At 46.1% G+C, this 14,875-nt stretch overlaps 1 protein-coding gene across 2 annotated transcripts in view; it reads left to right on the top strand.

Moving 5' to 3' along the window:
* Dlg5 (MAGUK family member discs large 5) overlaps positions 1-14,523 on the top strand; it is a gene marked incomplete at its 3' end in the record, with an annotated part of 48,231 nt that extends 33,708 nt beyond the window's left edge. For both annotated transcript variants that reach the window (XM_022845127.2, XM_022845211.2), the window contains 9 exon segments: positions 5,015-5,653; positions 6,164-6,448; positions 6,834-8,054; positions 8,465-8,966; positions 9,554-10,064; positions 11,770-12,950; positions 13,161-13,490; positions 13,592-13,821; positions 14,298-14,523. In XM_022845127.2, coding sequence (XP_022700862.1) covers positions 5,015-5,653; positions 6,164-6,448; positions 6,834-8,054; positions 8,465-8,966; positions 9,554-10,064; positions 11,770-12,950; positions 13,161-13,490; positions 13,592-13,821; positions 14,298-14,523 — 5,125 coding nt within the window.
* Positions 14,524-14,875: the final 352 nt, after the last annotated feature.

Genomic DNA, 14,875 nt, shown 5'->3' with positions numbered 1-14,875 from the left:
GGCGCTCCTGCATTCGACCCGTATGTATACGACTTATTGGCTGATTGGCTTTTGGGCGAGCCGTTACCTAGGTTGGTCGCATACTTCAGGCTGACTTGATGTAAAAGTAGGTCGGTAATTCAACCAAAAAGCATCTGACTTTGCTCTGCGATTCATCGGCAGCGGCGCCTGCTCACATTACCCAGAATTCGGCAAGGGAACCGCTGTCATCAGATTCGTCTTCCTTGTTATCGTTTGTTCTCGTCGATGTTCTCTTCGGTGTTCCTATCACCGTCATCATAACTGTTGTTGACGGCACTGACTCCACTAAAATAAGCCAGAAGTTAAGCAACAATTAAATGCAGAACATATGTCCTTTCCTGCCTCGAATCGTAGCAGCGGCGCCATGGCCTGCCTATGGTGCTCGATTGCGCAAAAACTTACATTTCGCAGTCGGTTTTGGTTTGCTGTTGGGCTTGTACAGGGCTAAGGGAGAACGCTTACGGTTACGTTGTTCACAGTGGAAGCAGCGACAGGACAACCGTTTATGGACGGTACCCTGACAGGCAAAGGAAATGGCAATACAGACACTTTACTCTTCTAATATTTCTGTTTTGTTCTCATAAATCATGGTAGAATTGCCAAACGATTGATAAAAAGGGGAAATCCATCACAGTAAAAAGGACAATTCAAGGATTCAAATGCCATTTTTACATGGCATGAATCGACAGTCAGAATATGCCCACGCAATAAAAGCAATATGTACTCACAATAATCGCCTACGCACCGTGTTGGTCGATTTTTGCTTATAGCTAGTTTTTTTTTTCTTGTCGAAGAACGACTTACTTACCGACAACAGGGGGGCTCCCTTAGTCTTATTTAATCGCATTTCATGTTGTAGTCAGGTACGGCTTGAGTTAGCTCACCGAGTTATGGGTTCACGATCGCTTGCACTTTCACTTCCTTTAACAACAGAACGATGGAAGGGGAGTGAGCTCTTTGGTAGCTGGGGCACACTACGAAGGGGTGCGTTGGTGCTGCGGCGAGGGCGGTCTGGATAACGTTCCATAGACGAGCTCCGTCCTGTAGTATCAGGACCACCGATGCCATAGGTGGCAGTTGCGGCTAAAGCTGTAAGCTGTTGAGGTTTAGTATGTATGTCATCTTGACGAGCTAGTTCTGTTGAGGCCGTTATGACCGCTTCCGCTTTCTGTAGCAGGTATTGACTGCCGGGTTCGTTCACTAAGGGCGCTGCACTTTGCCCCGCAGTCGTCCGTGTGGTTGAAGTAACGTTAACGATGGCACGATGGCAGTGGCAGCGATGGAAGAGCATTAGGTCCTTGGCCGATTTGCCGGTATGTAAGCTGGTCCTTCATGTGTCTGTCCTGACCAGCGTTTCACCATTTTTCTCTCGTTCACCGGCGGCAGTGACCGTTGCCTTCTGTTCAACGTGCTGAGGTGGGCCTAGGTGGCCCAATGTGAGTCTCATCCTACCGTTTCAGCTTATCCTTTGACTTCTGCTTCTACTTCGTCTTTTCGTTGTCTGATTTCTCCTCTTCGCCGGGGCCGTCTTCCGTTTCTTTTTCTTAATTATCATGCAAACAGCTCACTCGAAAGGGAATCGTTGTTCCCGTCCAGCTTCGATTCTTCGACCATTTTGCTGTTGCCATTAGCAGCCATCATCTTGACGGCGGCTCTTTGAATTTATCTTTCTTAATTGTCCTCCTCGTGCTCTCTGCGCTTCTTCTCTTTTGTTTTGGCCTTTCTCTTGCTCGATAGTTTCCGTTCGCCCAGTAAGAAGGTTGCAAAAAAAAAAGAGACGAAGAAAGGTTTTAGTAAAAAGGGCTTTTCAACCGCAGCAATTGCTACATGAACCAATCAATCGAAATTAATATGCTTCAAATGATAGAAAAATTATCATCGAAACTGTCTCTTCAGATCCGACGACGAAGATATGCATGACACGTACTATATTCACAGATGTGTACATAGTATACTTAGAGTAACTTACGCGCACACACACACTTGCACCTAATACAACAAAACGAACTGAGACCAATGGAAAATTACTATATTATAATAATACTGTCGAACTTTTGCTTTTAGTATACATGCGGCCATGGATACGCCTACGCTGACGATGAATAGAATATTCCGCTTCTAAAGTAACTCTCCTTTACTGGAATACCGCCTGCTTGCTCGCTGAGAATTCATTCAGTATATATATACGAGATTTTCTATATCTCTGCTTTTGCGCTTGCTACCACCTTCTAGCCCAGCTGGTAGATCCTGACTCTCTTGTTAAAGAAGTTGGGCGGCTGAAACGGTAGCGCGTAACCGCGAACGAAATACTGTCCTAACTCTTCTACAGGCAGGTGGATTAGAGCTGGCGAACGCCGACTCCTGCCAAACTTGTCCTTCTGCCGTTGTTGCCTACAGGACTATTAGGGCCGTAACGACCACTGAATGCTGTTACGACGACACCGCCCAGACGATAGCATTCGGTTGTGCCCGTACAGACGCTTCTCGCTTCCCCCTACCGCAAACAACGACAGCAGATATAGCTGGGATTGGCAAGAATAGGCGTCATTGGGGATCGCACCCCAGCGGGAACTATGGGTAGGACGCTGTGAGGCGTGAGATCGGAGTTGGACCGACTGCAGAGCAGCGCTGACTGCTCGCCGACTATGCGGGCATATTCTGCTTCGCATTTCGCAGATTCCGTGTGTTCAGTTACGGGCAACCAGCCTCTTCCGTTACACTGCACAGGATCCGTTCCAAGCCTAAGCGTCGCAGTCGCTGGCGCTGACGGTCTAATATGCTACTGTGTTCCAGTGTCTCGCATGGCAGACTCTGGCAAGTACACACGAGTACGCCCAGAGACATACACATGTTAGACCAAACGCAGCACTATCGGGGACAGTCACGACTTTTACATTGCGACCGAGTGGCTCTCTGCTCCGGCCTGGTTCGAGCGCGGACAAGCCCTCGCTTGTTACCGTCTTCCTTATCGTATTTCTCATTCGCTCGTCGTTTCTTCAGAGGATTAGGGAAGAGTAAGGGCTTTTAATGCTCGGTCTCAAAAGTCTCATTGCGGAAAATCAGGAGCACAAATAAGTAGCAGCGCCAGTAACCTAAACAGAGAGGACAAAGGAAGTCTCTCTGTTCATTCGCTTGCTTTGTCTCCTTGTCGAGTCGTTGGCTTCTGCAGTGAATTGACGACAAGCGATAGACGACGGACATATTCCAAATGGCGCTACAAAGCAGACGGCACCGAAATGGGCCTGGAATAGTGGCAACGGATGCACTAGCCACTGCTGCAATGCGACTGGGCGGGTTCTTCGGCCGCACTCGACCGATAGAGGACAAGACATTTCTATGTCGAATACGGCACTATTGATTTATGAGAAAGCAGTAATCGCTTTGGGTGAGCACTCATCCCTTCGTTTGTTGAACTTACGAATCGAACAACGTCAGACTTGAAGCTTGTGCTGTTATGTGCGGCTGCTGTATAGTCTTTCTGCATCGTAACTACCCGAAATGAGGCTGTATAGCTGTACAGTGTGAGACTGAAGTAGCATCGACTACAGTGACGTTCTGCCCGAAGACTACTTCTTTTCTGCCGGTTCCTTCCTTTTCGCTATCATCGAGTACATTTTGTTAATGGCCGTTACTATATCCAGACAGTACTAGATAGCTGGTAGGCGGCACCTACCAGCTAGCCGGCTAGTCCGCCCACCGTTAACGCACGTGGCTGGAAGGATAGATGCAGTAAACGACAAATGTTTGGCACGAACATAAAAACGAATCGTAGCTTGAGAACGTGAGAAAGAATACACGCAGCCACAGACACCCATACATACAAATATAACTGAAAGTAGGAGGCCTTCTGGAAGAGGATGTTAACTTTAGGGACAGTGACGATGGAGGCCAGCAGCAGTATCAGCAGCATTAGGATCCGTTAGCCTATGGGACCTTGACAGAAACAGGAGGCAGTACAATGGAACCGCTGACTCCATCTTGTCTGGAGAGGACGTTGAGTTTTTTCTTCCGGGACCAATCAAGTGGTGGTGTCATTTGCAGATGACGACGATGACGGCAGCACCAGCAGCATCGACAGTAACCCAGACTACACGCCGATGAGCAGCCCCAGAAAGAAAGAGAACGGCAAGAGAGTCTGTACGCAGACGAACGAACGTGCAAAGTAAATTGCAAATATTGCTTACCGCCAGCTACTGCTGCTGTACCTCGCACTTGACTCGCGCGTCCGTTGATCCCATAACCTTCACTCACTCTTTCAGCTCTTTCGCTCTCTTTCTACTACTATAGATTGGAGCGGTGAACAGCTTTGAGACAGATGGCGCTTTATAAAGATGTTGATGAGCATGTGACCGTTGTACGCTGCTACTGCGGCGGCTGGATATGACGCTCATCTTATTAGTGTTTTGCTTTCTAACTATATATATATATACACACATTATACATGCATCTAAATGCTCCCTTCAAGTTATGCATAACTGAGCAAAGATGTGCATTGTATGTATTGCGCAAAGGCTACCGCGCGAAAACTTTAGCCGTACTTTAAACAGACAATTAGGCTAAGTTACTAGTGTCTGCAGAACGAACATGACCGATCATGCTTGCTAATGGTTCAGGCGACGCGAGATTCACGCGAATACACTTATCGCCACATACTAGGCGTTAAATCAAGAAAATCATTCTGATGATATCTTAACAGGCGATAAATCTTAAACACGCAAATATGAACCTATAGTGATTGTCTTTGACTAGCCACGAAGAGAGCATCTTCTAAGGGGTAGTATGTAGAGTTAAGCAAAGGTCCCAAACAGACAGAATCTGTTTGAAGCTTTCGGAAAAAACAGTAACAACCAGCTATTACTCTATTTGGATGCTTGTTTAGTATTAGAAAATGCTTTTGCTGTGGACGCTTTGGACGCTCCTAATAGCCTAACAGATATATGTGCTGCATTCCTAATGTTCTTGCTCCGCTACGTTCTTAATTGCTTTGACGCAGGTACACTCATCGCACGTGTCGAAGATGGAGCTTTCGCAAGAAGATATGGCTCGGCTCAAAAAGCAGCTGGACGACGCGAAACGCGAGCGTGATGCTGCACTCCGCGAATGCGCGGGGCTGCAGCAACAATGCACGGCCGCCATCCGACAGTGGGACAACGCACTCAGGGAACGAAACGATGCGCGCGAACAACTCCAAAGAACCCAACAGCAGCGGGATGACGCCATGAAGGAGATCAACCAGGCAATGGCCATCCGGCTTAAGGCTGGCAAAGACCTGAATAGGCTCACCGAGGAACGCAATGCAGCTGTACAGGAGTACGCTCTGATCATGAGCGAGCGCGACAGTGTACATAAGGAAATGGAAAAGTTCCAAGAGGAGCTCGCAACAAAGAATTCTGAGCTATCTACTAGCGAGAACAAAATCAAAAGCTTGCAAGATGAAAATGAAGGCCTAAAGCGGGAGATTGCGTCGGCGCTGCAGGATCGAGACCGTGCACTCAAGGAGTGTAACCAACTCCGAGAGTGCTCCCCATTGCAAAAGCAGCATGAACAAGACTCGCAAGCTTATAAGGATCAGATTGAAGCGCTTCACAAAGAAGTTACCAAGCTCAAGAATGAACTTACCGAAGCTCAACAAGTAATTTCAATACGATATATTTATATATATAATTGCAATATTTATGCTAGCGTAAGCCTTGCCAATCTTCGTACGCTTGTAAAGCAAAAATGGTTCCCTAGACTGCTTCTACATATTTCTGTAGATTGGGTAGCACAGTTTCATCGACAGCCTAATTCAATATTCGAACGTTTCATATATAAATACCATTGTAAAGCTCACCGGCCCAAATAATTTCTGTATCTGTAAATGTGCTCTCACAGGATAACCCGTACATATAATTTGTTCATTTATCTATTGTACGTATAACGTACAGAAACGATACGCAAAGCTTGTACGGAATTCAAGCGTGTCTGTCCGGTTCGATCAGAATAGTCGTGTTATGTTATGCAAACCATCCAATAGCTGAATCGAGGAACCACGCTCCAGGCCTGGGGGAATGATGATTCGAGCGCATTGTCGCGTGTTCTGTCTTTGAATGGATTCTGGATTCTGTGTGCCTGTGCGTATTTGTCCCGTCCAATTTTGCAGGAGGCCGAAGTAAGCAAGCGAAGACGGGACTGGGCGTTCAGCGAGCGTGACAAGATCGTCCTCGAGAGGGAAAGTATCCGGGCACTTTGCGACCGTCTGCGAAAGGAGCGCGACCGTGCGGTTTCGGAACTGGCGGAAGCCCTTAGAGACTCGGATGACGCCAAGAGACAAGCGAATAAGGAACTTAATGAACTTCGTCAAATGCAGCTGGGAGTGGCTCTAAGCAAGGATTCAGCTATTGACATCATGGAGGAGTTCGAAGCGAGCACCAAAACGGTCAAACTGGTACGTAGCAACTTGATTGATTTTTAATTGCTGGTATTCGTCCTCCACCTGTGCTTTAATACGTTTACAGTATTTTCCATATTGCATTCTGATTTTACGTAAATAATACATATAGCGCACATATTGCCACGAATTAAAAATAAATCTCTCTTTCTCTCTCTGTGCCAACTAGTAGAAACAACAATGGGTCATAACAACAAAGAGTAACAAAAAATTTCATATATTAATTAACGCAACCAACTAGCTACCTATTAAATATAAAAGGAAGTATTATTATTATTATGTTGTTATTCATGTTCTATTATAGATATTAGTTTTTATCGCCTGCACCAAGGTTTTTTTCCATATTTTTTCTTTTTGCTTGTTGAAATTGAATTTTTTTTAGAAGCTCGATGGATTGGAGAACGGCGGAGGGTTTGAGACATGCAAAAACAATGATACATTGTGGGTTTCCCGAATAGAAGCTGGAGGTCCCGCCGACGGAAAGCTTCTACTGCAGGACCAAATTATTAAAATCAATGGAGCCAGTGTATTCCAGATGGGAGTTGAAGTTGCGCAAGAGATGTTACAGAAGGCTACAGACTATCTCAAGTTGGAGGTGAGGCGTAGAGCCAGTTCTCAGCATAAGCATTCCAGTAGAAGGGGCTATTTCTTTTGTGAACTTCAAATCCCTGAAAAGGAGACCCATGGACTCGTACTCGAGGCCGGTGTTTACGTCGCTCAAACTGTCCCAGGCACACCGGGGGCACAAGTATTACAGGCAGGAGACCGCATTCTCAGTATCGATGGACAGGTCGTTACCGATATGCAGCTCGCCCTTGAGAAGCTGGACAAGCCTGGCCGATTTCAACTTCAAGTTTGTCGATTCGGCAACTCTATCAACAGTAGCAGCAAAAACGATGATACCAAGGACCGATCAGCGAATATTATCCTAAAACAGTTCAGCTCGGTGTGTGTTCAGACCGATGAGAAACTGGCGAAAACATTGGTATCACCATCGGAGAAAAAGGCGTCCAACACGTTATTGGATCGCGCTAAAAACAAGATCTTTGGCGAGAAAAAATCGACGCGCCCTCTGTCCACGATACAGAGCAGCAATGATACGAAGGAGGCAATCTTTGAGCTCGACTCTGTCATTGACCGGTTTTCAAGCGAAAGGAAATCAGCAAAGAGTCATAAGGGATCAAGCACTAGCAGTAGTAAAGAGAATCATCGTGGTACTAGCAGCGCTCCAAACAACGGGGGAACTTGGCCGAAATATAAGGGTGCTCTGACCGAACACCAGTTACAGGCGGGTGAAAAGGTCTCACTAAACGTAAACACATTGCAAACAACGCACAAGCGAAAGGAACGTAAGTCAATTCCAAAACAATTCTACCACTCGAGTTCTGATTCCAGCCCCGTTTCTAGCGGAAGCTCACCGATTAAGATGGACGCCTATGTCCCTCAAACGTCCTCCGAGATCCTTAGGGAGTTCAACAGTTTAGTACAGACGGCGCCCAGTTCGCGAAATCACTCACAGGATCGGTATTATAGTATGACTACTCCCAGGCCGCATTCGAAGCCATTGGCCGTTAAAGGATCTTCTGGTCTTGTCACTGCTCAAGTAAGTGTACACGGAACGGCCGTAAAGAATGTGTTCGTTTTACAGAAGATATAAAGCGTTCGAAAGACGATTGATACATGCTAGCATTCCAATCCATTTCAACGTTGGCTTCCCACCTGATCGTACGTTTGCATATTTAGTAAGATCTTTCGCATCTGAATCGTTATGGTATTATCATTGGTTATTATTAATCAATGCAGAATTAATATCATGGTAAGGATCAGTTATAAATTGTTGTCACTAACAAATTAGTAATAAAATAGGTTAAAATAATGCCCTCTATTAAGTATACTAGTCCGAATGATAATAACGTTCATCATTAATTTCTTTTTCGTTCGCGTCCCATAAAGGCCTATTCTAGTCTTATATAGCTACATACTGTGTGTTCTCATCTTAATGAATCCCACCAGACCTCTTCTATGCAAGTGTCTACGCGTCCACGCTCGGCTCACTATACGGCCTCGATTCTCGACGGAAGTTACGGAAGCCATTATGGAGCGCATTCGGCTGGAAATGGCAGTGTGAAAGAGTCCGCCTATGAAATGATTCTCCCGGCTCCGCTAGAGCCATCAGCTCTCAACTCGCTAAATCCATTGAATACGCTTAACCCGCTCAATCCACACGGAGCCCTCGGAGGCCATGGCACTCACAGTGCTGCTTCCCACCACGGCGGTCATGGAGGGGCTCACAACCCTCTATATCCGAACTACTACACGACGGGGAGTAGTCACAGCACGAGGCACGCCATATCGGCAGTAGGACACGTTGGTCCCGTGTGCTGTCCTCCGGGGCCTGGTCCTTATATGTCACGCAGTGGGGACTCACTCCTCAGCGCAGGAGCAGAGTCGTCGTCAACCAACACATTCACACCGTCCACCGGGTACGGTATAAAGGACAGTAGCCATTACTCAGGTGAGAACAGAGCCTCATGTATAACAGCCTAACGGCTGTTCCGGACGTAGAACTCGAAACGTTTTACTTCAATGAGAATAGAGTCAAAGTACGATGGAGTTATTAGGTAAGTATAATTAAGAAAGATTTTATGAAAGAATGATGGAGAAGGAGAACAAACGTATGCTAAATATCGCATTAAGGGATGAAAGGAGCGACAAAGATTGACGTTAGTAGTAATCCTCTTTTTTTGGTAGTTCTATTTTTAGATGCTTCCGTGAAGTAGAGGTAGACCAAAATGTGTCTTTGGTGCAGCTGGGAGCTGTGTAAAAAAACAGTCTAGAGTTTTCTGTTTATTTGTCCCATGCTGACACTGTGCTATGTATGCATAATGCCAAAGTTGTTTTATGACGTGCTAAAAGACTAGCCCTAATTATTTTCTAAATAATCATTTAAAAAATATATTTACGAAAAGCTGTGGACTGGAACCGTACACGCTTCCTGTGGTATAAGCCATACTAACCTGCATGTTGATTTTGCTTTTTTTTTCTGTGTTTGACCGTTTGTTACGAATATTCGACGACTATAAATGTTGGCGGCAATTGTAGGGGGTAGTTATACGCCGTCGCCATGTCCTTCGTCGCTGGCTGCCTACCAGACGTCATACAGTCCGACGTATGGAATCGAGTTTGGCCACTTTCACGGAGCGCCGTACCCGGGTCCGCACGTCCCTCCTATTCCGCCGTTGCACGCCGATCACGGAGCGCTCGGCGGAACTCATGCTCATGTGCATGGCGCGCATATGAGCGTGATGCATGCGAGTGGCGGAGTCGGAGGCACCGGCATTGGTGGAGGGGCGCCGACAACGGCCGATGTTGGAGTGTCAATTGCCGGTCTTGCCACGTTCCCCAAGCGACAGCAACGCATCAGGATTCCGTCAACTCCCAGTGTGAGCTCGTCTGCGGGACGGGTGTCAACGGGCAGCATTGACCGAGAACATCAACATCGACCTGCCTCACCACTGCAGCCGGCGCTGACTGTCGAGCTTATCAACTCATCAGGAGGAGACATTGAGCTCAATCCGAAGAACCGAAAGCCCAAAGCAGGCGACACACGAAGGTAAGATATAATAGTATTACACGTTATCATAGCATAGTTTGTCTTCACTATAATACAGTGGCAAATTATGCGCCCACGACGGTTAAGGGCAGTATGAACCTAGGGTTCGAATCATAAAATTGACGTGTTTGTCCGTACTGGCCGAGGTCAAGCTTCTAATGCATTAGAAGGCGGGCAACTGTAACGCTTAGAATGTTTGTTTTGGTTACTTGTGCGCCAATAAGCAGCCTCACGTATGCCCATATGTATTTGGTTTTACCTGTTCTATAACTGCACGCATTAACTGTCCCTTTCTCGTGCATAATTCGTCAACATACTCATCAAGGTCTGTTAGCTATTTTTCTCAGGTAAAGCTACAGTTGGTTCAAGCCTGCTTGACTTGAACCCGAGCTCACCGCGGTGCCTCCTTGTGGTCCTACGATAGTTGCTCCGTTTGCCTGCACCAGTCTTTTCGCGCCTCTGCTGCACTTAAATAATCACTACACTATACTCATTAGCATGGTCTTATTCCGCTACCTGAAGCTGAAACAAGTTTTCCTTATCAATATATCATAAAATATTATTCCTTTGACAAGGTCGATTGCGCAAAAAAATAGAAAAGTATCGATGTTTCCCAGAACTACTCAGATCTTTTCTCTGGAAGCCATCATTTTCGACTGCATAGCAAAAACGGAACATATTCCAATATTCGATTTAGTGGTTACTATGTAAAACATGAAAAAATAAGCGAATTTTGTAGTTGAATATCTACCAAATTTGCAATTGTTACGGGGACACGTGGCCAAAAAAAGATACACGTTAGAGTCTATGGAAAGCTATTCTTTATACTTGCCGCTTTGACTTATAACATTGCTCGTTATGGTGAACATACGTACTTGTAAGTACGTACGTTCATCATAACTTCATCATAAATTCTTTTCTAAGCGCGTCGGCTCTGAGCAAATTGTCACTTAGCTGATAAAACACTGAAGTGATAATGGAAGGCGCCGCGTAGATAAGCCTCATAAACCTCTAAAGCGTACAGATATATTACCCTAAGTATTAGAACCAAAGCGGGAAGCAGCATATAATTTACTCTGAAAATTTAAACAAAAGCCGCTTCCTCGCATACACTACAAGAGCGGCACCAGTAGAATGATCAGTAAGATATCGGATGATTATTATAATCGCGTGGACAACTGCATTAAATGGCTGTGTCTCTTGATAACTGACGTGCCCGTCTTTACTTTCTTGATTCAAAGCAGGGTCACATCATTAGTTAAAGTCTGAGCACCTCTTTTGCCTTTGGGCCTGCGAAAATCCAATTGGCGGCGCCAACGTGTGTGCCTCTCTGTATATTTATGTGTCGGTATTTATGCCTGAGAGTATTTCCGGTATAACAATGAAAAACGTGCCTCTAGGTTAAGCTTAATGAAATATGCATCATTATAACTAGTCTTTAATAACAAAGCTGTGCTATCTCTGTCATTATTACATCCCTACCCACCTCCTACTTGTTTAAATATGCCTCCAGCGACGGCTGTCGATACCTTTCCTTATACTAGCCAATGTGAGTTCAGTATGTTTGCTAGCAGTCCAAGTCTCGTGCTAAAAGTGTTCTCCTCGAATTTATTGTGTAGGGTTGATGGGTATAGTTAACATTCGTTATTAGTAATCATCGCGTTACTTCATAGGTTTTATCGGGTGTGTCTGTTTAACATTGCAGAATCATAATCGAAAAGAGCAAAGAACCCCTGGGAATCCAAATCAAGGGCGGCGCGGGGCAAAGCATCTTTGTGTCGTCAGTGACTGAGAATTCGTTAGCGGAAAAAGCTGGCCTACAGATCGGTGACCAACTCTTGGAAGTGTGCGGCATTAACATGCGGAATGCCACTTATCAATTGGCAGCTAACGTTCTACGGCAATGTCGAGATAGTATGACTATGCTGGTGCAATTTAACCCTGACAAATATCGGGAGGGTTGCTCTACGCCCGGGGGAGCAAGCAGCAGTGCGAGCGAAAGTCCGCCGGATACACCGCACGCCTCGCCAAAGACCCAGTACCGACAGAGTCAATCGGGGACAGCGGGCAGTGGCCCTAACGTGACCATGGCCACTGGTGGTGTCGTCGTCGTTAGTGGAAGTGGCAACGGCAGCAGTAGTGTCACAAAACGCCACCGCAGCCCGGGAGCCGCTGGGCCCAGTGTATGCGTCGACGCGCGGGAAGCTCGAAGCCGTTCGAATGACGATCTATCGTCGGCGGGTGGGAACTCAACGTTGACCCGAAGCAGTCATAAAAGTGTAGGAGGAGGCGTTGGAGGCACCGTGTACCTGCCTCAACCGCTGCAGGCACACGGCCATTCCCATACAAAAATGGTCGGTAGCGGAGGTGAGCCTAGTAGTGGGAATAGCGGTGGCAGCAAACGCGAACCCACTGCTGTGAGTAGCATTGGAGCCGTGGGTAGTAGCGTTAGCAAAGGCGGTGTTCGGTGCGATTCGTCAAAGCCAACAGAGCCCCGTGTCGTTGTGCTGAACAAACCCAGCAGCTCGAACCTCGGCATCACTCTGCTGGGCGGCAATGCTGTCGGTATATTCGTTCACTCGGTAGAGCCGGACTCGCCCGCGGCCACTGGCCTGCGACCCGGCGATCAGATTCTTGAGTACAACGGGATCGATCTACGTAATTTCACTGCGGAAGACGCAGCCTCGGAGTTAGCTAAGCCGACGGGCGAGAGCGCACAATTGAAGGTGCTTGTTCAGGAGAACATGGAGAGGTACATGGAAATTCAGGAGTATGGCAGCGGCGATGCGTTTTATGTTCGCGCTCTTTTCGACCGGCCTGCCACTGATGGATCTCTACCCATCAAGAAAGACGACGTATTCTTTGTCGATAACACCATGTATAAAGGTGGGTTGGGAAAAGATATTTGATTAAAGGAAGAGCATCCAGAAGGAAAAAGATTATTCTTCTATTATACATTACGGGATGATACACGAAAACAACATTTAAGCCCTGATACTCGGCCCAATATATTGTTATAGATGGTAGTCGCCATTGTTTTCTATTGCTTCTTCTACCCTGTGCGCGTGTGTCGTTTTGGTCTTGTTGCGGGGGCAGGCGTCAACGGTCTGTGGCGTGCCTGGTTGGTCGACCAGGAAGGACGAAAGTCGCGATGCGGATTCATTCCGTCGCGCTACAAAGCCGAGGAAGAGTTGGTACTGAGACGCTCCCTGCTCGACATGGCGGCGGATGAAGCCGGAAGAAGAGGTTCAGCCCGTCGCAGCTTCTTTCGGCGCCGCTCGAAGAACGCAAGCACCCGCGAGATCGCGGCCTACTCTGACGCATCAATTAACTCTTCAAGTTACTCCGCCGGCTCGGCAGCGTCGATGCTCGCTGCCGATGAGCTGCTCCCTCCGCCGACTTACCAACGGGTCGAGAAACTTTGCTGTAAGTTCTAGAGAGCACGAAGATATACGCATCCGTATATTGTATTCATAGGAATAGAGAAGTGAGACCAATTGCAGGAATGATTGTGGTTTTCGTTGCAGATACGAGCTTTCGGCCTGTAATTCTGATTGGGCCGCTAAACGACGCCGTGATGGAGAAGCTAGAACAGGACTACCCAGACATGTTCCAGCGATGCCTAGCGGAGGCCATGCGCGGCACACCGCACCTTATGGAGAAAGGTGTTAGCGAGCTCAAAATTCTGGATTTCCAAAGGAGAGGCTCTCATTTCGAATGCACCACTATCAGTGCCATTAAAGCAATTTGCGAACAGGTACGAAGATTACAGGACTCTAGTACGTTGCTCCAATGCGACACTACTATTGATCAGGACTATGCGACTTGTTTGTAGAGGCTCCAATTCCAAGCCCCAATATTCTTTCTAGAAGCCTGTTGCCTGGAGTGCTGTAGGGACATTTTCCATTTAGCTTGCGGGAAAATTATAAACATAGTTATGCTGGGCGACCGTAACAATGGCGTTTGACTAAATCATCGGGTCCGTACGCTTTACTGATACTATACGTTCGCGATAATGAGACTTCAATCAAATACACATAACTAGAAATTCTCGATAGCTGCGCTAATTCTAAAACCGTATAAAACAGATTTGTATTTGTAAAAATTAAATTTTTCGGATCATTAGTAATCTGCACAATAACCGATATCGCAAAAACGTTAATTTTCAGAACTAATTCGTGACTGAGTGTTCATTTGTGTTATATATGGATTTTGCTTTATTTTTTTTTGCAGAGTCACGCGTTTTTAGACGTGAGCTTAAGCCTAGATGTGATCATAGAGCGCTTGAAGAAGTGCCAAATCTATCCGATTGTAATCTTTATCAAGTTCAAGTCTACGAAACAGATTCGTGAGGTGAAGGATTGCCGTTATCTTACCGAGAAGATGACTACGAAAGCCGCTAAGGAAATGTTCGAACATTCGGTCAAAATCGAAAGTGAATACAAACACCTTATCAATGGTATTATGCTAGTTAGTTTTACGGTTTTTTTTTTTTGCCCTTTTCATATATATCTCACATAGCAGAAGTTTATGAAAGGCAAAACTATGGTACCGTTTGAATTTTTCATTCGTGTGAAGATGTATTTTCTAAAGCGGAAATCGTCCTCGGCTCGAAGCGGTCGAAGACAATATGGAAGTAATCACTTACAGTATATTCTCTTAATATCCAGATAAATAATAGAAAAGGTTATAAGACAAAAATTAACGTTAATTAATTAATTAAGAGTTACGGATATTATGGAAATTCGTCCAAGTGATACAGCTTCGAATCTAAGATGCGTTGAAAACATTTTGTTTTCCTTTCACCTGAT

Source organism: Varroa jacobsoni, unplaced genomic scaffold (assembly GCF_002532875.2).
Source record: "Varroa jacobsoni isolate VJ856 unplaced genomic scaffold, vjacob_1.0 scaffold_12, whole genome shotgun sequence".
Classification (NCBI taxonomy): domain Eukaryota; kingdom Metazoa; phylum Arthropoda; class Arachnida; order Mesostigmata; family Varroidae; genus Varroa; species Varroa jacobsoni.
Note: the sequence above shows the minus strand (reverse complement) of the source record. Positions and strands in the feature narration are given on the sequence as shown.